The sequence below is a fragment of the Ochotona curzoniae genome, unplaced genomic scaffold (assembly GCF_017591425.1).
Source record: "Ochotona curzoniae isolate NIBS_2020 unplaced genomic scaffold, NIBS_Ocur_1.0 contig_908, whole genome shotgun sequence".
Taxonomy (NCBI): Eukaryota; Metazoa; Chordata; class Mammalia; order Lagomorpha; family Ochotonidae; genus Ochotona; species Ochotona curzoniae.
In genome coordinates, this window is record NW_024466607.1 from 18,819,601 (window position 1) to 18,844,312 (window position 24,712).

The 24,712-nt window shown below is 43.2% G+C and overlaps 1 protein-coding gene across 1 annotated transcript in view; it reads left to right on the top strand.

The window, feature by feature from the left end:
* Positions 1 to 24,712, top strand: part of CACNA2D3 (calcium voltage-gated channel auxiliary subunit alpha2delta 3) — a 696,258-nt gene that overhangs the window by 200,727 nt on the left and 470,819 nt on the right. The window contains exon 4 of the mRNA XM_040994648.1: positions 12,763 to 12,822. Within this exon, the coding sequence (XP_040850582.1) occupies positions 12,763 to 12,822 (60 nt within the window). The remainder of the gene's footprint in view (positions 1 to 12,762; positions 12,823 to 24,712) is intronic.

Below are 24,712 nucleotides of genomic sequence, written 5' to 3' on the forward strand. Positions count from 1 at the left end.
ATAATGTGTCTACTTGCAATCCTCCCCAGTGCAACTTAATTTGCACAAGACATGGGTGTGTGTAACACTCTAATGACCTAGCTAGGCTAGGTCATTAGGTGGGTTATCAGTTGGTGCCTGACGAGGTATCCCAGAGGCTAAACCCTCACCTTACACGTACCAGGATCCCATATGGGTGCTGGTTCATGTCCCACCTATTTCACTTCCCATCCAGCTCCCTGCTTGTGGCCTGGGAAAGCAATCTAGGACAGGCCAAAGCCTTGGGACCCTGCACCCATGTGGGAGATATGAAAGAGGCTCTGGGTTCCTATCTTTGGATCGGCTCAGCTCCGGCCGTTGTGGCCACCTGGGAGATCTTTTATTCTATCTCTCCTTCACTTGTAGATCTGTGTTTCTAGTAAAAATAAATGCATCTTTTTACTAGGACTTAGCTCATTGTCCAGGCTTGTAGGGTGTCAGTGATGTGCACACCTGCCCCTGCAGCTGGAGGTGGGATCCAGGACGCAGACAAGGTCAGGCTTGGTGTTCTTGCTGTCCTGCCCATTGTTTAGCTGCCATTGCTGGGTAACCTTTCTGCCACAGCCCTGAACTGCTTTTCCTTTAGTGTTTCTTTTCAATAAAGTAGGCTGAAATTCAACTCTCCTCTCAAACCTTCCTTACTTTTCTCTCTGGACTGGGGTGCCTCCTTTCCCCAAGAATACATTGGCCTTTATCACCCAGGGCGTCTGCCTTTGTTCCTCTGAACCTGCCTGGGTCATAGTCATTGGAAAGTTAATTCAAATTCTTTCTCCCCTGGAAATCCCCCACCTCCCTGGCCTTAACTAGTAGGCTTCTTGAACTCTTACTCCACTAACTACCTGAATCCTTTATGTAAAATCTGGTAAATAATGTTAGGTCATGTTATTAAACATTGCTGTGTGTGACTGTTGCATTCATAGGGTGCAGAGACTGTGTAAATATTTTGCAGCTTCTTTCAATATCTGGCTGTGTTCCTTCCACACCATTTAATAAATGGACCCGGTACTGTAGCCTAGTGGCTGAAGTCCTCACCTTATACACTCAAGGATCCCATAAGAATGCTGATTCTAATCCTGGGGGCCCCGCTTCCCATCCAGCTCCCTGCTTGTGGCTTGGGAAAGCAGTGGAAGACGGCCCAAAGCTTTGGGGACCCTGCACCCATGTGGGAGACCCAGAAAAGTCTCTGGGCTCCTGGCTTCGGATCAGGTGCAGCTTCAGCCGTTGCGGCCACTTGGGGAGTGAATCAGCAGATAAAAGATCTTTCTCTCTCTTTTCCTCTCTGTATATCTGACTTTTCAATAAGAATAAAATAGATTGTAAAAATAAATAAATATTTGTTGACTAATCAGGATATAGATTTGTCTTGGCACATGAGCAATGGGAAACTTTTTTGGAATGATGTGGACTATGCATAAGCAGTAGTGAATGGTTACAAGCCTTCTAAAATTGCAGATCTATGGTATTTTCCTCCATTTGGTGTCTATTTATTCAAGAAGTGATTAAAAATTTTTAGTTAGCTGTATTTGTATTTTAGCTTCAGATTGACCTAGAATTCTGTTAGATGCCAGCTGAGTTTCTAATTCTTACACTCCAGTTGAATCTTTGTAATCTAACAAAGTTCTAAAGATTGTTTCCATACATTTACTTTTTGTCTTGGAAATATTTATTTTGTGTTTCTTGTTACAGTTTTTGCGAATGACATTAATTCAGCGACTTAATTAGAAATAAGTTATTGTGCTTAAGGCATATAAATAATTTTGTTTTTAAATAAATAAGCCTTGAAAGGAAATGTAAACCTCTCTACTGGCTTGTCCCACCTCAGCTAAGGGCAGATGGGAACTGTCCCTTTGGTGGTGGTGGTCAGCAGTTACAGGGTCCACATTCTGTGAAGGGACATTAATTGGGGTCATTTTACCCACTGAGGGATTCCACACAAAAATATGTTTTTAATGCTACTCCAGTGTACTAAAAATACGTGTTTTGGGCACCAGTGATATAAATCACTTACTTAAAGTGGTTCTAGTGTGTTGAGAGCTGTGTTTCCATTCCTGTAATCATTTGTGGGATATTTCCTTCATTCCAAAACCAAGTACTCTGGAGCCATCATCCCTCAATTTCATTAACACCTCTATCCCCACCCCCAGGCCCAGTTATTCACTAATCCACTTTCTTTTTCAATGGATTTCTCTTTTTAGTACATTTCATGTAAGTAAAATCATAATAAAATCTTTTTTTTCTTGGTGACTGATTCTTTCACAGAACATGATGTTTTTAAGATCTGTCCATGTAGGCTTGTATCAGCACTTCATATACTTTAAGTGTCAAATGATATTCCATCATGGCTAGGCCACATTGTGTTTATACTCTGGTCAGTTGAAAGACATTTGGGTTGCTTCCATTTCACATTATTCTAAAAATGTGTGTAGGTGGTCAGTGTAGACACAGGTTTCCATTTTTCTTGGGTTTATACCCAAGGTGTCTTTATTTGAAAACAAGTACATTAGCTCATATGTCTGATTTTCTTCCATTGATATTTTCATAACAACAAAATGACTGAGGTATCATTTACAAACAATACAATTGATCCACCCTGAGAGTACAAATCAGCGGCTTTAGCATTTTCTCTGAGTGTCTTGAAGTGATGCATTATGTCAGGCTTGTGTGTGTGCTCTCATATTTCCGGTTCTCATCATTCCAGAAGTTTCTCTCTTCCCATTGCCGTTTCTTTGACATATCCTTTCTCGATTTTTGTGATTTATGAGCCTCAGCGGTTGCTGAGCCAAGGTGCTGAAAAGAGTTGGTCAACAAAGTCAAAATTGAGAAACTTCTGCACCCATTTTTTGTGTGTGTGTGTGTGTGATTGGTAGTTGTCTTTGCTTGTGGGGGCAGCTCAAGCAGCTGCTGTTACCCAGGACTCTGTGGTCCTGCCTCTCTGGAGGGCACACATCTTGGCCTTGCAGGTCTTCCTAGCAGGCTAATGAGAGTGTCCTAAGTTCCCTCCTTGACTTCACCTCCCACTCGGCGGTGCCTTGCACCACACAGTGTCCACTTCTCATCTGTGCGTTGGGCATGCAGTGGCCCCTGAGGCCTGATTGGAAAATTTCACTACCCAAGGTTGTGTAGTGTGCCTGGCACCAAGCAGGGCCTTGGCCGTGTTCTTTCCCACCATTTCCATATTCCCAGGACTCTTTTAATTTGTTCAGAATCATTCCACTTGTTTGAAATGACAAAAGGAAATTTAAAAGCCGCTGTAGTTCAAGTACAACCTCTGTATTAGACTTTGTGGAACTGCTAATAGGGCTTAGTGTTTCACTGTGTCTGTTGCACAGTAGAAGAAGGAATGTGGGCAGCAGACAGGTGGCCATGGCATATTGTGTTTCTGGTTTCCCGTGGAGCCGCATTGGAAGGTTGCAGGAGTCCAAGCTATCTGGAGAGGGAGAAAAGATAGGGCTCAGTGCGAGCAATGGATCATGGATGCCAGGAGCACACACTGGTTTGCAAAGGAAGCACTGTTGGAAACCAGATCTTAAATTTGGGGTATCAGTTTACTTTTTATAAAATAGGTTTAGTCCTCTTTCCTTACCTTTGTTTTTTCTAAGTCATAGGAAAAAACCTCCAATTTTTTTTTACCACTGGCATTCATTCAAATACCTGCTTATTTCTTTGTCATGTTGAAGTAAAATTATAATTAAGGGTTGACAAAAGAGAAAGCATTGAAGAAGACAGAATAAAGCATAGAAATAACTTTCCATAAAAATTCAAACCTTATATTTTTAATTTCAGTTCATTACTTAGGCATTAAAAAACGGGGAGTTGGCTTAGCCTTTAAGCCAGCTTTCTTGTCTGTGGAAATTTGAAAATGCTAAGTGTGATTCCAAAGGGTGAAAATGTCATTTCTCAGATACGAGTGGAACACAGGAGTTGTACAAGGGAAAAAAATAACAAGAAGCGGGTCTACCACACGTGCACCTGGCTCCCTGCAGACACAGTGTGCATGGGTGCCCGATCGCTGAGGGCCAGCGTTTACTTGCCGTCCCCTCAGGATTTTAGCTCTGTCGTGAGGGAGGAAGGTTTGATTGTCTCAGGATGTTGAAGTTACATTTGTGATATTCATTGAAACAAGAGCCTTGTGCCAGATGTTTGGGAGCCAAGAGCATGTGAACGGTCTTATTTGTCACTGTTCCTTCTTGAGGGCATTTGAAGTAAGCTCCCCTGTAAGTGTGGTTGACTTTGCCTAGTCTTAGAACTAAGAGTCCTTCACAAATCCAGAGAGATGTACAACATTTTTTTGGGTGGTGGTTTTGGGAAGACACCGGGGATGTTATGCAATGATGAAATGAAAAGGTTTTGTTGAAAACATTGGAGTGCTTTAAGTATTTACATTGAAGAAACTGCTGCTTTCTATAGAGAATGTACAATAGAGCTGGGCTTTTTTCAGGAAACAGAGGATGCAGTAAAAAACAAAATTGCCATGGGTCATGGACTGTGTGGTATTGGCATTGGGTGTGGCAATACCTCCAGCACCAACGGGATCGCAAGCAAAGGCTAGGCTTTTAAGAACCGTTGAATTGGTGGCCTGAACCCAATGGCTATCTTTTATAAAATCTGTGTTTTTTTGCGAGCTAACAGAGATGGGGATGGGCTCTGGAGAGGCAGAAGTGGAGGCAGGATGGGAAGAGGGGGAACTGAGAGAAGCACTACACTTCCATGTACTAATTCACTGTCCAGATACACACAATGGCAGGGACTGGGTTGGGCTGGGAAGGAAGCCGTTAAGTGAGAACACCATCCGGGTCTCCCCTGTGGTCTCCAGGAACCTGCTTGTTTGTCACTGCTGCCTGCTAGGGTCTGCATTATCAAGTGGCTGGAGTCAAGAGCTGGTATCAAACCCGGGCACTCCAGTAAGGAATGCAGCCCTCTTATTCAGTTTCCTCACTGCAAGGCCAAAGGCTTCTCCCCTACAGTCCACCCAATGGCTTTCTGACTCCTTGGAAGGAGCCTGGATTTCTGGGACAGTTATTACTACAGCTTTTTATGGTCTGAGCATACTTTTATTGTAAAGTTTTCCTTCACTCTGCTTTCCCTTGCAATATGAAACCAAATTCATACAACCTCTTCTTCCCTTACCCTCTAACTCCCTCTCTCTACTTGGAATCAAATCAATTAGTCTATCTGTTCTCTGCCCCTCACCCCTGTCTCCATTTCTTTCTCTTCTTCTCTGTCTCAGTTTCTTTAGTTGAAAGGCAGTGACGTAATAGAGAGCGAGAGATTTCACAACTTCTGGTTCATTTCCGAAGTGACTACAGCAGCTGGGGCTGGGCTAGCCTATTCCAGGTACCCCATCTGGATCTCCCATGTGTGTAGCAGGGTCTAAGCACTTGGACTAGCTTCTGCTATCTCCGTGGTACATTTGCAGGGAGCTGGATCCGAATCAGAGCAGAGCAGCTTTGAACCAGGATTTCCATGTGGGATGCCAGCATCGCAAGCACTGGCTCTATTAGCTGCACTATAGCATGGATCCCTGCTTTAATCTTTGTCTCAAGTTGATCCCTGTGTAATTTTTTTTAGCACTATAACCGGATTAATTTTATAGATAAATTATACCCTCTGGGACCTCCTGAGATGCATAGGCTAAATGTTCCTTAGCCTGGATTATTCCCTTGCTCACTGGGACACACATAACCCAATTGTACCCTTCTCCATCTCCACTCCAGACCTGCAGCTCTGCAGACAGCTAGGCTGCCTCCCCAAGGCCTGTGTGCTTTCCCTGTCACTTCCCTTGGCCTCTGCCTGGTGTCCGCACTTCCTTTAACCAGGCTCACGAAGCATTCTGCATGGCCAGTCACCACCCGAGCACCTTGCCCTGGTGGCCGTATCTGCCCCTGCTCTGGGTTCCCGCAGCACTGCTCCTTGTCTGCCCTTTGGTTTCCCTGTGTGTGACCTGGGATGGCATCAGAGCTTTATCAGTTGAGTAACTGTGAGGATTAGCTTCATCCATTGACTCAAGCACTTGAAACAGTTCAGATAGAAAGAATGAAACTCAGTTCTTTTTTTTTTTTCTTAGAGATTTATTTTTTATTGCAAAATCAGATACACAGAGAGGAGGAGAAACAGAGAGGAAGATCTTCCATCCATTGATTCACTCCCCAAGCAGCTGCAATAGCCGGAGCTGAGCTGTTCTGAAGCCCTGAACCTTTTCTTGGTCTCCCATATGAGTGCAGGGTCCCAATGCTTTGGGCCATCCTCCACTGCTTTCCTAGGCCACAAGAAGGGAGCTAGATGGGCAGCAGGACTGCCGGGATTAGAACCGGTGCCCATATGTGATCCTGGCATGTGTAAGGCAAGGATTTTAGCTGCTAAGCTACTGTGCCGGGCAGGCTGAAACTCAGTTTTTGTGGTCCACCTTTGATAGCACAAGTCATATTGCCCTGTAGGTCACTTTTTCTCCCAACTGAGGAATGAACATGCTCTTGCCTTTGTAGTTAAGCCCTTGGCACGAGTCTTCTCACGTCATTAATCATTATTGTCATCGTCTTCAGCAGTAATGGAAGCTAACATAAATGGGCCTTTGCCATGTGCCAAGAACTGTGGCCCGGAGTATTTATTGTGAAGTGGTTGGAGCCAGAATTCCTCTTCAAGATGGTCTGCTCTCTGGACCAACCCTCTATTATGTTCCCTACCAAAATAAAGTTGTTTGGTCAACATTTGAATGGTTGGCTTGACGGGAAGAATGAGAAAGACTGACTTTTGCCCTGGACCAAATATCTGTACAGCTGTATCTCCAGAAAGGCCAAGTGGACATGAACAATTGTTTCTGCGCTGTTCCATTTTCAAGGAGAAAGGAAATTTCCTTTGGCCATGCTTGGGGCCTAGGGGGGTCTATGAGCAGCCTGCCGATCACCATCCTGTCCAGTATTTCACAGGTGCCATCTGTCAAAGAAACTCGCTTTGGCAAACAGCTTACTATCTGTGTCAGCACCATTCCGAGGACATCAGTCAAACTTTTCAGTAAAGACCTCTGCCTCATTCCATTTTCAGCCACCCCAGTCACAGACTTCTTTCAGCTGAAGCTGAAAAGAGTACTGGGTTTGAAACACCTGCGTTCGAGCAGCAGGCGTGCGGCCCTGTGTGTTTCTTCTCTGGCAGCAGAACAAACTTCCACATAACCTCCATGTAACTGTGAACTTGGGGAGTTATTCCAAGTCCTCCTCATCTGAGAGCCAACCGTGGGAGGCACAGTCTGTGAAGATTTCTTGTTCCAATCAAGCTGTTCTATGCTGAAAAATCTTGTCTCCTCCCCTGCCCCATCTTAATAACATCTTACACTTGTGTGGAATCCTTCACGAACTGTTTCATGCGTACGTTCTCATTGCATTCACGCACTGAGGTGCAGATGGTTTTTACTTCAGCTCATTAAAGAAGAAAACCAAGACAGAGAAATTGAGATGTTTTTTTCTCTAGTGTCAAGCAGCTAGTGAGTAGGAAGACTTGGTTCTGATTCTGTGGCAACCCAGAGCTTCTTGGAGGCCTGAGTAAATCATCCATCTCTGGGTGTTTCACTTGGTTCTTGATGACTTTCCAGTCACATAATAATTTTCCACACAATGCTTGTGAAGCTGCATTGAACAGAAGTGACGGCGGTGTGAGCCCACAACCAGAGTGTGCACTCTTTGCAGAACATACTAGCGCCTTGCTGTCTCGGCTGTGACTTGCCTTGGAGAGATCGTAATGAAGGGCCGGAGTAGCACGTTGGCAGAGTCCTCAAGGATGAAACAGATTTTTTTCATTGCAGAAAATGAAGGTTCATCCTTCCAGTGACTTAATACCATGGTTCTGCCCACCGCACACATTTTAGACTGTACCATCTGAAAATTCATGACAGTTCATCGCCCACAAAGGAAATAGTTCAGTGACCTCAGAACTGAAGGGTCCTTGAAGGGACTTCACATCTTGTGGTTAAATAGCCATGATTTTGATAATCAACTCGAAGACATTCCCAGGAGACACATAGGCAGAAGACCTTTCTTTAATGCAGCATCATTTGAAAAAATTACTTGGACTGAAATGTAAGATTGGCCCTCTTCTCCTACCCTCACTCCTCAGCTGCCTTAGCCCTGGGGAAACCTTTAGGTGAAGTTTGGCTGCTTCCAACCTCTGAAGTTTTGCAAAGGTTGCACAATCTTAGATGGTGACTGCGATGGCTTTGGTTTGGAAATTGGTCATCTGTGTTGATAGCAAGTATTCATTTAATCAGCCTTAAACTGATAACAGGTGTCTCCTGTGGAAGCAAAGATAATTTGTTATTGATTGTGATTGTGTCCTCTGATGTAAACTCCACGTTTGTTTTGTCTTATAAAACCTCGTTTGAGAAAACGGAGGAATTCAGGAGCAGGAAGCGCCCCCTGTATGCACAGGATGTGTTTGCCCCATGGCTCTGTTACCTACTTTCTCTAGGAACCTTGTAGATTAGCTTTCATTATCCACTTTGAAATGTTTGCTGTTTTTAAAAGCAGAAGCAATCTCTATACCCATCAGGCGGGAGGGCATTTTATAAAAAAAAAAAAATGTGTATTTGTGTGTGACAAAGCTTATTTCTATGACAGGCACAAAGAAATAATAAAAGCTCCTTTAGAGGTGTTTTTCTCTACGGAAATGGTCATCTTGAGGGCGATTTGTATGTGCCATCGCTATTGGAATTGGAAAGTAAAAACATTTGTGTCAGTGAGGTTTGCGGAGTATTATGAAGCACTCAGCTATGACTCTAACAACGGAGGCAGTGTTGAAGGATCAAGGGAGAGATTCTTGGCTTTCGTCCCATCGAATGGTGTCTACTGCTTCGGCTTACTCCTGTCCTGTTGACCCTGGGAACATTCATGAATCATCTCTCTAGGTCTCAGAGTGCCATAGCTGTTTGTAGAACCTTTCTCTAATTGCTGTTGCCAGACCCGTTGGTGTGAATGGTGCCTGTTGGTGACACGTGGCTTTCAGCATGTTTCTGCCCCAGTAGAGTTCAGTTTCCCTGCCATTTCTTTTGGGGAGCTGCCTTGGCTTCCTGGCAGCATTGGTTGTCCTAATGTTTGCCTTGTGTCTGTTTCCTATCTTTTTGTAAACCAGCTCATGTTGTTTCTTGGTACCAGCTCCATACTGTGAGCAATATTCATCTAATTGCTACAGCTGCAAAGGCAGCAAAGATTGGTCTACACTCACACAGAGCACTTAAATCTCTTTTTTGGAGAGCAGAAGGGAAGGGATTCCAACACCAAAAGGAATGAAAATGCAAATTTTTGCATCGTCATTTCTTTAGTACTATCGTTCTTAAGTGGATGATTCCTGATCCTTGCTGCAAGGAACAAATCAGTCTCACGTGGTTTGGCCTTCTGAATACACCTTTTGATGCACTCTCTCCTCTTAACGAGGGGACTAAGTGAGTTTGAAACCTGTGACTTAGGGAAGACTCAGATCTCCCGTGTTTGGCTCTTTGTAGGCTAGTGCCCAACTCCGGCTTTGCTAGGATAGCGTTAGCCTGGGGTAATTGCTGATGGACACCAAACTGCAAGCCTTAAAATAAAAGCCATCAGGTGTAGAGTGAGGGAAGGATGAGCTGTGCACACTGGGCACTGTTGTGATAGTCACTGGTTGTTTTCCTAGTCATTTAACTCTTACTGATTAGAAGGGAGAGTCATGTGACTTCCAGTGTTAATGACGGTTCACCAAGCTACTCCATGTGAATCATCAGTATAGCCCAAATCCATGCTTATGATTACAGATTTTCTTTAGTTACTCCAGTTGAACTTATTTGAGGAATAGTGATGCTTTCAATCCAGATAAAAAAAAAAGTGACAGAAAAGACTCTGGTATGAGTATCAAATATATTGCAAAATATTCAATGAAAGCCACCAAACATAGAAAGTACTTTGCAATCTTTGTCAAATTTAAACATCCCATTATAACAGCTTTTACAAGCCAAAGCTTTTTAGCTTTAACAGGAGAAAGAACTTTTTACTTTGGTATCCCATATGGTTTTTATATTACTGCTTTACTTTAAGGATTTTTGTCCATAATTGTCTCCTTCCTTCCCATTTTAGAGATTCTTAAAAAATTTTTTTTTTCTCATTTGTACACAAAGCGCTTGTTCTGATCAAATCAGTAGGAGCCCAGTAGTAAGTTATTTTGGTTGTGTGATCTTGTTTTCCATTGCCGTCCCCACTGCTCACCGCACTTTTTTTCTACCCTTGTTAAAGCAAAACCGTCAGAAAAATAAGTAAATAAATAAAAAGAACAAAAAAATCATTTTCTTCTGATTCGATTTTTTTTTTTACTCTGATCTGTTGTCTGATTTTCTTTCCCCTTTGTGAAGCGTGACGGAAAGTTCAAACTCCGCAATGTTTTTGACCCTAGTCTTGATTGAAGTGTTGAGGAGGAGGCTGTGGAAGTCTGGGTTCTGTAGTGGCGTGTGAATGTGAACGAGAGCTGTTGTAAGCAGTAAGATGTGATCTTAAGTGAAATGCTTTCATATCCCTGCTGTATTCTTGGTGGCTTTACTTTTGCCATAGCTACAGATAATATCCATGGTCCACGCCTTCTAACAGTTCTTAATTTTTTAAAAAAAATCTTTTTTGTTTCCTACAAACAGCAGAATTACATAAAATTTAAAAAAAAAAGTCAGTGAGATGTGTGTCAGCTCAGGAATGACAAGCTCTTAGTGTGTAGGTGTTTTGTTCACAGTCCAGTGTGTGTGTTCCAATAGATTGGCATAATTTATTGATCAAGGGAATGTTTGTGCATTCAAGAAGAGAGGCATGTGCAGAGAGCTGTTCTTCCCTCCTAGTTCAAAGCTCGGTTCTGAGAATTGGAGTCTTCAAAGCTGTTTTCATTTTCAGTGTTCAATTTTAATTAAAAACCACATTTACAATTCTATACAATCCCATCTGCGGATCCAAAAAGAGAATTCACACAAGAGAAGATTAACTTCTTATTATTAAAAATACACTGCCTTTCTGATAGATATAATAGAGTAACATATAATAGAGTAACATTTTCCCTGGACTCACTGGTGGTTTCTTACATAATAAGTAAAATATGGCTAAATTTAATGGATTTCTCACACTTGCAACTGATAATCCAGCTTATTTTATAAATATATTTTATTTGACTTAGGTGTTAAGGATATTTGTCCAGAAAAGAGATATAACAGGCTATTATTTTCTGTGGCGAGCATCAGCATTTGAATTTGAATGGTCCTGACTTTGTTAGGGGATGATTCTGTTCATTTTTCTTTTGTTAACAAAAGGAACTTCTGTTCCCAGGATTCGGATTTAGGCAAATTTATGGCACATGTTTTTCCTCTTGAGGACCGTTTCTTTTAAATCGTTCACTTTTATGCATACTTCAGAGGAAAGGTCAGCCAGTCTTTGTTCTCCCCACAAAGGGCACAGTTCTTGACGTGCTGTTCTTCAGGACCACGTGCAGCACGGCTGGGCCTGTTCTGCTGGGCTCGCCCTGTGTTACCCCAGGAAAGGGAAGCTGAGTGTCCCTGGCTTGGAGGGCAGGTTGGGTGAGCTCTGTGGTTGGCTCTGTGAAGGAGCCTCAGCTTTCCAAGAGCCCCGTCTCAAATGACTAAGTATGGGACAATAGTTCTATGGTGAATTTCTTCCCTGGAGGGTTTTTTCCCCCCCTTAATCTTGGTAGCCAGAGTGATGGGAACTTATTTTCCTTTAAACAAGAAATATGTCAGGTAAAATCAAAATGCAAAAGCAGTCATGCAACAAATTTAAGTTGTAACTGAACACATAATCTGGCCTAATGGGTCAGATCATCATGTACTTGCTGTGCTCAGTATAGGAAGCTGTTCTGAGGAGTTAGTATGATATTGAATTATGTCCAGTATTTACTTTCTGGGACCCTATGACTTGTATTGGGGTGTTTATGACCAAAATGCATTTCAGGTTGTATGGGGGATATGATATACACACCCAGACAGACAGACATACACCTGTGTGAAATTATATATAATATGTTCATTCTATGTTGTTGCATGATGTGTATAGCTTGATTATTATTTCCATAATTTTCTATATATTGGCTCTTTTGTATTTTGTTGCCTACCTCTTCTCTGTCATATCTCCCCTTCTTCCACCCCCATGTTATCTGCTTTGGTCATCACAAAGTTTTATTGTGTTCATTTTCGTTGATCATTTTGATATTTCATCAACATTTTTACTCTGGATTCTCAGTGTGGAAGACACTAATAGATACACGTTTATGTTTTTAAATGAATAATTGCTCACAATGCTTGACTTGTTTGGGTAATGGAAGTGTTTAGACATGTACAATGTTTATGTATATTCTATGAAACTCAATATGGGACTTCATGAGCGATATATAGGAATTCTAAGTCTTTGGGCTGAGTGGAATGGCTCAATGGTTAAATACTCACCTTGCAATCACCAAGATCACATATGGGCCCCGGTTCATGTCCTGCCTGTTCTGTTTCTCACCCAGCCCCTGCTGTGGCCTGAGAAAGCAGTGTTTATAGGAAGAATGATCATTCAGTGATGAAGGCAGAAGTGAGATCTTAGCAACGATGGAGTTATTTTCAGTTTCTTGGGAGCTGCAACACACTGCATGTACTCTGACAGAGCGTATCACATTTGGACAAGGAAGGAATGAACCCTTCCTTTCCTGTTGGAGAAATGGGATCCAAGCCACAGTTCTTACACTTGGTGTTGCTTTCTGTCTTTTCAGCGTCTTGTGGAGGCTGCAGAAGAGGCGCATCTGAAGCACGAGTTTGATGCAGACCTCCAGGTAACGGATTACAGTTGGAGTTGAAGTGGTTTGTGTTGTTTCCTGCTAAAAGAGAAATATTAGGAACATCAAGCTGCAGTGATGGTGAGAGAAGGGCTTTTGAGAGGATGATGCAGAGGTGCTGCCGTAAATAGGCCTGCTTCATGAAAGGGCTCAGAAGGGATCCCCAATCCTTGCCTGCCAAATCCTGTTGAGAACTTGTATGTAACCACTAAGCCTTCCCTTAACAGGGGTTGGGCGAAGCATTACATCTCACAGCTGACAGTCATCCTGAGAACTCTCGAAGGCCAATGGATACGGTAGAACATGGCCGCAGCTTACGTCTGGGGCAGCTGTTTAAAATGCATGTGACAGAGTAAGGTTATAACGGCTCTAACTTTGACTTGTTTGTTAATTCTACAAGTCGATTTACTCACTGACTTGAAATTTGGACGTCCCCTTTATCAATGTCCTACAGTAAGTCTCCTATCAGATCATGGTGCACCTGTGTCTGGTTGAATAGCATTCTAGGGTGCATGTTTTGAAAGCCTGGTAAGTGGCAGTAAGAGAACTGAATAATGCTTGGGAGTTTCTCTGGATTTCTTCTGAAGCAGCTTTTATTTAAGATGTCATTTTGAGCTCTGTGGCTTTTCCTCACTGCTAGGAAAACAAAGGAACAAAGCTTAATCTCTTTGCACTTTGATAGAGCATACCTCCTTTAGTGGCATGTGGTCACAATTAGGAAGGACTGCTTTTTGGGGGTGTGTTTTCATTTATATGGAAAACACAAAGGCATACATAAATCTTGAAGTACACACACACACACGTAAACTGGCAATAGCAAAGACAGCCTTAGCTCGAGTCTCTCCCTTTGTGCACCTCTTGTCATCACTCCTATATATGTGCACTTTGTGGGTAAAAGAATGCACATTCAAATTGGGTACTTGAGGAAAGCTTAATAGAAGAAGTGTTTACACGTGTGTGGTTATGGTTTGGAGAAATAATTACCTGGTGGCAGCATATCCAGAGCTAGCCATTCTTCTGGCCTGAAGAAGCAAAAACAAGGAACAGTTTCCAAAACCTAGGGAGAGTAGCTGCGTGGTAAGTGTGCTTGATGGGGGGCGGCGGGCCATCTCCCATGTTGAACTGCAAAACTGGAATCTGAGAGGATAGCTCCGTATTACACATTTAGCTGTTGGTGATAAACTTTTATGAAAAAATGAAAAATTATATATATGATGGAATTGTATAGTCTTCATTGCTTCAGGCAAGACTCCTCAATGATGGTAAGTAAAAATTTGTTGAGGAACAGGACACCTGCGTTCCCACTGTGTCTACTCCCAGATTGCTTGGTCTGAACTAAGGGAGAGATAGCAACTTTGCTATGGGGAAAGCGTGCAAGCACCACCTTCATCTTTTAATCACAGTTAGCCCTCAAGAAGTTTGGCAGAGTGACAGGAAGTGTCTCCAGAAAGGCAGAGCAGTACGTAAGAGCACAACATATCTCACATAGAATCCTTATCCAAAATGTGTAACTTGAGTCAAGTCATGATGAAGCAAACTGTGTAGATTGGATGACATTCTGCAGAAAAACTGTCTAGTCTGTTCAAATTATCAAGGTCAAAAAAAAAAAAGATTGAGGACTGGTTTCAAATGATAAGAGGTTAAGGACTCAAAGCAAGCAAATGCAGTGTGCAGTACTAATTGGGTCTTGGAAAAATAAAGATTTGATTGCACAATATACATTAGAAAATAATACTGCATTAACGTTGCATTGTTGAACTTCATTTTGACCTCCATATTGTAATTATGTTAGAGAATCTCCTTTTTCTTGTTCTTGTCTGGACTAAGCACTTGGATCTATTGGTTCAGGAGTGAGGAGTAACTCTTCGGGAGTGAGGGGTTATTGGGAGTCAGGATTATTTTGGGATATCTGGTATTTATATCTACTGTTCTTTTTACCTTGAGTTCAGTTCTCTGCCAAGCATTGGTGGGCCGAGTCTTGGGGGGAAAATGACGTAATTAACTTTGGGTGATTATTGATCCCTGCACAGTGAACAAAAGTCACGTGCTATAGTTCAATTCATGTGAACATGCTCCTTTAGTCCAAAGGAAGCTTTTGTTAGATTCCTGAAGTACTTGGACTTCCTGTCATTGAAGCTTTACAGTAAAATTGGATGTTGCATGGCCAACTCCCCTTGTGAAACGCAGTGCTGTGAACCTGTAGGCAGCGCTGGCATCTTTTTTTTTTTTTAAAGACTTATTTATTTATTGGAAAGTCAGATATACAGACAGGAGGAGAGACAGAGAGGAAGATCTTCCATCCGATGATTCACTCCCCAAGTGAGCATAACGTCCGATGCTATGCCGATCCAAAGCCAGGATCCAGGAACTTCTTCCGGGTCTCCCACACAGGTGCACGGTCCCAAAGCTTTGGGCTGTCCTCGACTGCTTTCCCAGGCCACAAGCAGGGAGCTGGATGGGAAGCGGAGCTGCCGGGGTTTGAACCGGCGCCCATATAGGATCCTGGCACGTTCAAGGCAAGGACTTTAACCGCTAGGCCACACAGTTGGGCCTGCTGGCAACTTTTTTAAAAGGTAGATGAAGAAGAAGCCCATCTCTTGGTTTTGTTTTCCCGAGAAGGAAGAGAAGATGGATTTTCTTCCCAAGGTCCTTGTTGTGTACATGAACAATAAACAAATCAGGGTATTGCTGAGTGCGGTCTGAATGCAAGGGTAGATGTAATCACGATTGCAGCGGGTCGCGCAGGGGCCAGATCTCAGGTGTTGGTCAGTGAAATCTCTGGGTGAGAATGAGCCGTGTGTGCTCTGGTGGAAAACTCTGAAAGGGAGGCCTTTGATGAAAGGGGCGTGCTTAGAGGAATCCATCGCCACTTAGATGAAGGCTTTGAAGTTGCCAGGCATCTTGCTCTGAAGCGCGAGTCTGTTAGCAGCTTGGGTGCCAGCCCCGTTGCTGTTCTGTGGGTAGCAGGGCTGTGCACAGGCTCTGAGTTGATTGTCATGATGGTCCATTAGAGCTGATCAGTTGTTAATGTGGCTTTCGCTGACCTCTTGACAACCCTGCAAGAGGATTATTTTTATCAAGGGAAAAAAAATAACAATACATGACAATACAGACTCATCCCTGGTCCCGGTGAGATAATGCCCAAATTAGCTCAGGAAGAGCAGAGAGAGCGGGGTGTCCATTTCCTTGCTGGGATGTTTCTTAAACCATTTAGCTTCCAGTTCTGTAGATTTTAGCCTCCCTCCTTGGTCCCAGAAGAGAAGAGAGGTGAGGTACTTGTCCGTTCTCTCATTGCAGACTCGACCTTTGGCATTGTTGTGGCTTTCCATGCAGTCAAAGGGAAGAATTTGTTTTCATTGGTACACCTATCAAAGGTTTCCCCCCCTCCCGCAAAAGAAAGTTATACCTCCTTTACTGTGGGGGGCGGTTTATTGTCTATTTAACTTCCTTTCACAGTCCCTCCCGAGGTTTAGCTGGTGCCCTGTGGGCTGATACCCTAGACATCTGTAGTCACCTCCCTGAGGCCCTTCAATGTGACATTACATTGTTAACACATGGAGCAGGAGGCAGCATGCAGCACATTAACAACACAGCGTCCTCTGCCGAGACCAGCTCTGGTCTGCACTGGCAGCAGGACTTAAGCATGGATGTTTCTGTGTCCGTTTGAGCCTCTGGCATTGCTCCTTTCCAGGGCCTGTGGGTTCCACACTGGCATGGCCCTTTGGTTTACTTCTTCTTGCCTTGATAACCCTCTTAGTGTTCAGTCATAATTATGTGTGTTTGTCAAAATTGCTTCTGTCCTCTTTAAACTTTTATGTGGTGGTTATTAACATACGCTTTTCTTGAAAGCTTGGTAATTACAATGAAAACACAGTTTAAAAAGCAACTTGTGCTTTCCCGATCACATTTTATTATCTTAATATCTCACCCTTATTATTTTGATGGCAAAATCCAGGTTGGCCGTAGGAGGAATGGGAGATTGTGGCTTAGGATACTGTAGCAATTTAATCCTTGGAAAGCTAAGTCTACACATCTTGTAGTGTTACTCTGAGACTGCCTTCCCCAGTCTTCCTTTTTGGATTTTTTTTTTCATCCACTGGCAGCAAAGGAGATGAAAAAAACTACTTTTGACAGTTTACTAAAAACCTGCTTATCTTTGAACCACAAACATATTTTCTTTGAAAGCTGTCTCAAATAAGTGCCAATTGCACAGAGCTGGTACATGATGAAAAAAAAAATATCGTGGTTTTGAATTGTGTCTCCTGCAGAAGCTTTTCCTTTACACAGTTTTCTATAATAATTTCTCTTAGTTGTTTTGTAAATAAAGGCAAAAAAAAGAGCCCGATGACATTCAGAGGGCTCACAAGTATCAGAGTGGAGAGGACCTGCTGTGTGTGTGTGCAGGTACTGTCCCTTCCTAAGGGATGTCACATTACAAGAGCCTGTCTCGCAGACACAGCACCTGATGGCCAAGTGAGGGTGAGGAGGAACAGACTGGACGAGAAAGCTCTGCCACTCCTGCAGCAGCTTGCCCCGCCTCCCCAGCACTGCAGAGGCAGCAGGCAGCTGCTCCTGTAGCAAGAGACCCAGGAAAGGGAAGGGCAGGAGGCTGAGAAGCCCCGGTGCTTACGTGCTTGCTGTGTAACTGCCGACCCTGTCCATGGGCAAAGGCAAACCCCTGGAGGACAGGAGTTGAGCATAGCAGGGCAGAGCTGTCCCGGCCCCAAGATCCTTTTCCTGCTGGAAAGCCACGTTTCTGCTCTGCAGAAAAACCCTGATGAACCAGGGCCTGCAGAGGGAGAGTTGAGTGGAAATGGTCAGTTCTTGCCTTTTCCACTTGGGGCAGGACAGGGGGTGAGGTGTCTTGTCCTGTGTTCCTGTCCAGCCCTGAGTGGTTCCTTCCATGCTGACCTGGTGAGGTGTTGAGCCCTGGAGATATTGAGCAAGAAAAAAAAAAAAAACAGGCTTCAAGAATTAGAAATGGAGTTTTCATAGCAGTAGCTAGTTGGCTTTTGCACAGTCAATAGAAATGGTAGGGAGCCCATTTGCAGGTAAAATAAGTGGAAAGAGAAAGAAATGCCACGCTTTCTGTACTGAAATAAGCCCTCCCCCCTTATCAAATCTGATGAAAGCGTACCCATTTTGTTGCTGTTGCTCTCGTTACAAGCTGAATAGGGGGCCATAGTTAGTCTTCCACGTGTTGATGTCTAGCGTTAAGTGTTTCTTAGGACTTGGCACATGTCCTTCGTTACAAAACTAGTATGCGAAGTCTCCAGATAATCTTTGTGGTGTAAGCTTTTTGAAATTGAAGTCATTTCTCAATTGATAAATGCTTACCTTCGGCAAAGACACAATGTAATTTTTTTATTCATTTGTCTAGATGTTACGGTCTATAATAAGGTCAGTGTTTGAGTTTTGTGGGTCAGCTGTTTGGTGTTCACATGTTATGCTCATGGGCATGATTCACAGCCATGTTCAGAAGGCAGGAAGAGGCAGTTGGTGGATCCTCGGCTGGATCCAGCGGAGTTAGCTTGTTCTTAGGGGTCTGAATATTTATAGTAGTTCCCATCAGAACTGGACTCTTTACACACTTGCCGTGGTGTCTTTGCTCATCTGTGAAGGAGGAACATGTCATCTTTAGGTGGTGGTTAATATCTCGTCTAGTTCTCAGTTGCTGTGTTCCATTCAACCAGTGACCTTCTGTGCACCAGGCGCTTGGTAAGGGTGTGGCTGTGAACCACACGTCTAGAAGCTGGCTGGGCAGTCACGGGACTAACCACGTAACAAGAGAGATGAAAAGACATGCAATGTAAAAAAAAGTGAAGCTAAGTGAATTTCATTGTGCTAAGTGATGTGAAAGGGAAGTAGAGCAATCAGAGGCCGGACAAGGAGACACCATTGAGGCTGGAAGCTTAGAGGACCGTGGAGGAAAGACCATGAATCTGGGTGGAGAGGAGACCAGAAGTGTCCCAAATTCAGAAAGGCATTAAGTATAAAATTATGAAGTTGGTATTTTTCATATAATAGTCATTTTTACTTCTGAACTATAAGCAAACAAGTACTGCCTCAAACATACTACTTTTTCCCAAAAACCGCATACAGTAATCAGAGCAAGTTTAATAAGGAAGTCTCTCTGCCTTTATCTTCACACACACACACACACACACACACAACCTGTAATCTGTCATTGATGTTTAACCAGTCAAGCTTCCTTCCCATCAGTTGTTCTGTTTCTTGTTCCCAGCTTATAAAACCCACTGTTCTGGGCCCTGCCAGGTAGCCTGATGGTTGAAGTCCTCACCTTGAACATACTGGGATCCCTTATGAGCACCAGTTCTAATCCTGGCAACCCTGCTTCCCATCCAGCTTGTGGCCTGGGAAAACAGTCGAGGATGGCCCAGAGCCTTGGGCCCCTGCACCTGCATGGGAGACCCAGAAAAGGCTCCAGGCTTTTGGCTTTGGATAGGCAGAGCTCTGGCCATTGTGGCTGCTTGGAGTGAATCATCGGATGGAAGATCTTCCTCTCTGTCTCTGCTCTCGTATATCTGCCTTGCCAATAAAAATAAATGAATCTTAAAAAAAAACCACTGTTCTGCCATTACCCAACAGGTGCTCTTGTCTTGTTGCAGATCCGAGTCTGCATCAGTTGACGACTCTCAAGTAAAAGATAATGAGGTCTGCAATTACATTGGTTTTAATTTTGTTTGTCTGTGCTGGCACTTTGTTTTTGCCCCTTTGTTGGTGCTTAGCACTGTCTATCCTATTCTTGCCTATTCTACCATTTTCTCAGAACATGTTCTAACCTGTTCTAGTGAAGGGACTCCCGCAAGCTGTGAGGTGACCCTAATCATCATGCAAGCGTGTCAGTGAATGGCTGCACTGTATGGCAAGGAGCCAAGCAGCTGAACCACACCATGTCTCAGGGAGAGAGCAGAAGAGTGTTCTGAAGCATTTATTCATGCATTTGTTGTTTCAACAGATCCTCATTGAACACCTGTTGTATCCCAGACGTTGAGCCACATGACACAGAACACAAACTTTCAGTCTTTATTGACACAAAATGGTACAAACTGTTGCTTAATTACAGCTGCAATGAATGCTGCATTTATTTATTTACTTATGTAGAACGTACATGCAGTGCAATGCACAGATCTTGAACCCTGGAGTTTGAGTTGATGCGGAGTTTGCTCCTGTCTCCTCTGTATCCAGCTCATTTCTTCCCCCTTCCCTGGCTGCTCTCTGGATTTCTGAACACGGGTGCTGTCGGCCTTTACAAGAGGTGAAGTCGCATAGAAACGGTCCGTGCTCTTAGGAGTATGGCTTCTTTCCAACAAGCACTGTGAGACCCATCCGCCATGCTGCAGCCACTTTCTATTGTGGGGTATAAATATTGGATACTGTGAATTTCTGGCTAAATAGGGCATCCACAGCATTTTGCTCTTTCCCGTTTTACTATAAACTTTGAAACATTTTCTAATTTTCTCTACAAAAGCCCCTTTAGCCTGTGATGTTAAAAGTTTCCAAGTGCGACTTCGGGTTAGATTATCTCTCCCTTTTGTTCAGGTGGATTTTGGTTCATGTATTCTGAAGCTCTGTCGCTCGGGATTACATCTTTAAGATTTTCCGTCTTCCAGGTGAACTTGTCACAATGTCATTACTGTTTGCACTGTTTTAAATGTAGCATGCCACCTTTTCATACAGTATATCTTTTTTTTAAAAGATTTATTTTTATTGGAAAGGCAGATATACAGAGAGGAGAGACAGATCTTCCGTCCCATGATGCAGTCCCCATATGAGCACAACGGCCAGAGCTGCGCGGATCTGAAGCCAGGAGCCAGGAGCTCTTCCGGGTCTCCCATGCAGGTGCAGGGTCCCAAGGCTTTGGGCCATCCTCGACTGCTTTCCCAGGCCACAAGCAGGGAGCTGGATGGGAAGTGGAGCTGCTAGGATTAGAACAGATGCCCATATGGGATCCCAGTGCATGCAAGGCGAGGAGTTTAAGTACTATGCTATCGTGCTGGGCCCTCACACAGTATATCCTGCGTGTGCACACACACACACACCCTGCACTTTCACTTTGAATCTGTGTCCTTATATTTAAACAGCAATCCTGGTAGACTATCATTTGGTCTTGCTGCTTTTCCTGTTTGACAACATCTGCCTTTTAATTGGGCGATTTAGCTCATTTATGCCTCATATGATTATCATTATAACTGGGTTTATCCTGTTACTTGTTTTCATTCTGTTATTTTTTTTTAATTTTCTATTTCCTACCGTATTTGTGGCTAATCAAATATGTTTAGTGTACTATTTCATTTATCTTGGCTTTTCACCCACGTAGTAGTTTCTGTAGGGATTATACTAAACAGAATGCACACACGACTAGGGTGTACGGTAGCACAGTTCACTTAGCATGTGAAATACATCCTCCCCTAAGACAGCAGAACCTTACAGCAGTACGATGCTGCCTACTGTCACTGTGAGTGTTATCAGTATATGTTACTACTCTATGTGTTACAAATTCCATGGTAAAATACACGGTTTGCTTGGTTTGGCTTTCAGCCGTTGTCTTCTCAAGAAATGTAAGGAATGAAAGTGATTCTTAGATATCTAGCGTTCCTAGCACTCTTCGTTCTTTCCTATTCCTGTGAGTTTTCGTGTGTTGCTCATCAGCCTCAAGAAGCTTGGATTGCATGTTTTTGTGTTTTTTTTGTCTTGCGAGTCTAATGGCAGCAGCTACTTTGGGCTATTTTTTCTTAATATGGCAATGTCTTTGGTATTTTGATTGATCACACAGAATCTAAAAATTATTTTGGGTAATATAGAGATTTTGATTTATTAATGCTTATAGAATGTGCCTTTAGTTCCAGGATTTTCATAACATTCTTCTTTTAAAAGTAGTTTGTGTGTCTGTTGATATCCTCCTCTGAGTCAGTGCTTTTAAGTCTTTGAACCTATCTGTAGTAACTGTTTCAAATTCATATTCTCACGATATATCATTGGGTACTTTTTTTTAAATATATATATATATTTTTTTATTTACTCCGCACATGGCTACACTGCACTGGTCAGGGCTGGGCCAGGCAAAGCAACAAATCAAGAGCAAGAAGTTCAAGTCCATGTGTACGGCAGGGCCAAGCACTGGGGCCATTTTCACCCAAGCCATTGTTAGGGAACTGGATCAAACATGGAGCATCTAGGACAGCAACTAGTGCCGCTGTGAGATGGCTGGCATTGCAGGTGACGGCTCAAAGTGATCTACCACGATGTTAGCCCCTTGGGACTTTTCTTCCCTCTCCTTCTTTCCTTTCTGCACTTTGTAAATCACATTATTCTGACTTCATTTTATTTTTTGTGTGCTGGGCATTGCATTGCATATTTGACTGGGTTTTGTAAATTTTCTTAGTGTGACTCAGTAGAATTGTAGCCATGAAGTAGGTATTCTGAAAATACCAAGTCTGGTAAATTTAGGAAACGGTTGGTAAAGAAAAGACTCAAAGGATGATGGACCACACCTTTCAGTGCAGCGTCTGGCAGTTTGGTCGTCTGCCTTCTCAGACAGTGTTACAACACCAAGTACCATGCAGGTTTCTTGGTTCTGCAGGAACTACACGAAGCCATCTTCCAGCTGAAAGAAAGAGAATGCTTTCATTCTGCTGTACAACCTTGACATATAAACATAGTTTCTCAAAATCTCATAATTGCAGGGCCCGTCACGGCCTTGAATGCACAAAGAGCTCATATGAGCATCAGTTCTAATTCTGGATGCCCTGCTTCCCATTCAGCTCCCTGATTGTGGCCTGGGAAAGCAGTTGAGGACAGCCCAAAGCCTTGGGACCCTGCGCTGACATGGGAGACCCAGAAGAGGGTCCAGGTTCCTGCCTTTGTATCGGTGCAGCTCTGGCCGTTGTGCTCACTTGGGGAGTGAATCGTCAGATGGAAGATCTTCCTCTCTGTCTCTCCTCCTCTCTGTATGTCTGACTTTCCAATAAAGAAATTACAAAAAAACCTCGTAATAGCTACAATTCTGTGAGTACCATCCTGTATTATAAAAGGTATTAATATGAGCAAGCTCAAAGACAGAAAGTGCACTTGGAAGCAGTGGCAATTGATTTGCTTTTATTTAAACATTTTTTAAAGATTCATTTTTATTGGAAAGTCAGATTTATAGAGTGAAAGAGACAAAGATCTGTCTGTGGAGGGGAGGTAAAACAGCCAGGATACGAGCCGGCACCCATATGGGATCCCGGGCATGCGTTACCCTGTATTTGTGCAGTATTTTTATGCTGGCAACTTTCATCTTTGTGGCTCGTGTCTTCAAAGCGCTTGCTCTGTTCCTCTCTAATCTCGTTGGTAACGCGCCACCTCGTGAGGCTCCCTTGTGTCTTCCCAATTGTCATAATTTTTCCTGTCACAGCATTCTTTGTGTGCTGTCCTGGCTGTGCATGCCTTCATTTCTGGGTAGTAACAATTACGAGAGTCTCGAGCATTGCTTTAGACAGGACTCCCTGTCCCACCAAAGCCATTGGTTCCTTCACGGTCCCTCTAACTCTCGCATTTTCCCGGTTGTGCCTTTTGAAAGCCTGGGGATATTTATTTTCAATTAATGTTTGTTCCAAGAGCATTTGTTTTAAATAATGTGTTTGAAACACAGTAATCCATAGCTGATTTAAACTTCATTTGCGTTTCAAACATGAGCCAGTTTGTCAAGGGTTTGTCTTGGGGCCTTCTGGACTGCCCTGGTGTGTTTGTAATGGTGGTAGAGAAACGCTGTGTGATTCTGTGTGTCATTGTTCAGAGTCCCACAGTGCATTTCCAGAAACCTCAGTGTCAGTCATGATGTTGGCTGGCTGCGGAGGTCCCTGGCAGACCTGAGAGATTACCTTGGACTCTTTCTCTAGCAAATTCTTTGTCAGTTGCAAGAACTCCCTTGGGTTGCAGATTGTTCACCAAGGTCTATGGATTTGCCAGCTGCTGTTGAATTTTTAAAGTGAATCATGAGTCAGTCTGGTGGCAGTCTAGGAAGTGGGCAGCTCAGATGTTTTCCAATCTGCTAAAGCCTGCTAATAAAACATGTGCTCAGGGTATGCACCAATGGATTAATTCTCATCGTTTCTATATTTATGTTAGTTTATAATGTTGAGTTTTTTCAGATTTGTTTTATTTGGAAGAGTTACAAAGAAAGGATAAATATGGTCCATCTGCTGGTTCACTCCCCAAGTGGCAGCATAAGCCAGCGCCGGGCCAGGCTGAAAGCAGGAGTCTTGAGCCAGGAGCTTCTTCTGGATCTCCTATGTGGGTGCAGGGACCCAAGAGCTCGGGACATCTTTCACTGCTTTCCCTGGCATATCAGCTGAGATCTTGATGAGAAGTATAGAGCAATCAGGGCTGGCACCAGCACCCATGTGGTGGCAGCTTTACCAGCCCTGTGACGTTTCACTTCTCTTTACAGTCAAAAGTAGGTATTATTATCTTTTTGATGTGGGATGAAACTAGAGTTTCGAGAGATTGAGGGAGTAGCCTGAGGTTACCCGAGTGGATGGAGGAATCAGAATTTAGTCACATCTCTCTGGCTCCAAATACCAAGAAAGCTATGTCATCTCACAGAGCCCCAGTTTGTCATGTTGACCTTAACGTTCAAGGGATGAAACTTATACCTACTTGCACATTTAGGATGAAAATACCTTGGGTTACTTCACTGTTCTATCAAAAACACAATTCAAAAAGAAAGTTTCTAGGATGGTAAATTCTGGCCCAGAAATGTATGAAGTCTTGAAAGTCTTTTTTAAAAAAATTTATTTATTTTTATTGGAAAGTCATATTTACAGAGAGGAGAGACAGAAAGGTCTTCCATCCACTGGTTCACTCCTTAAGTAGCCAGAATGAG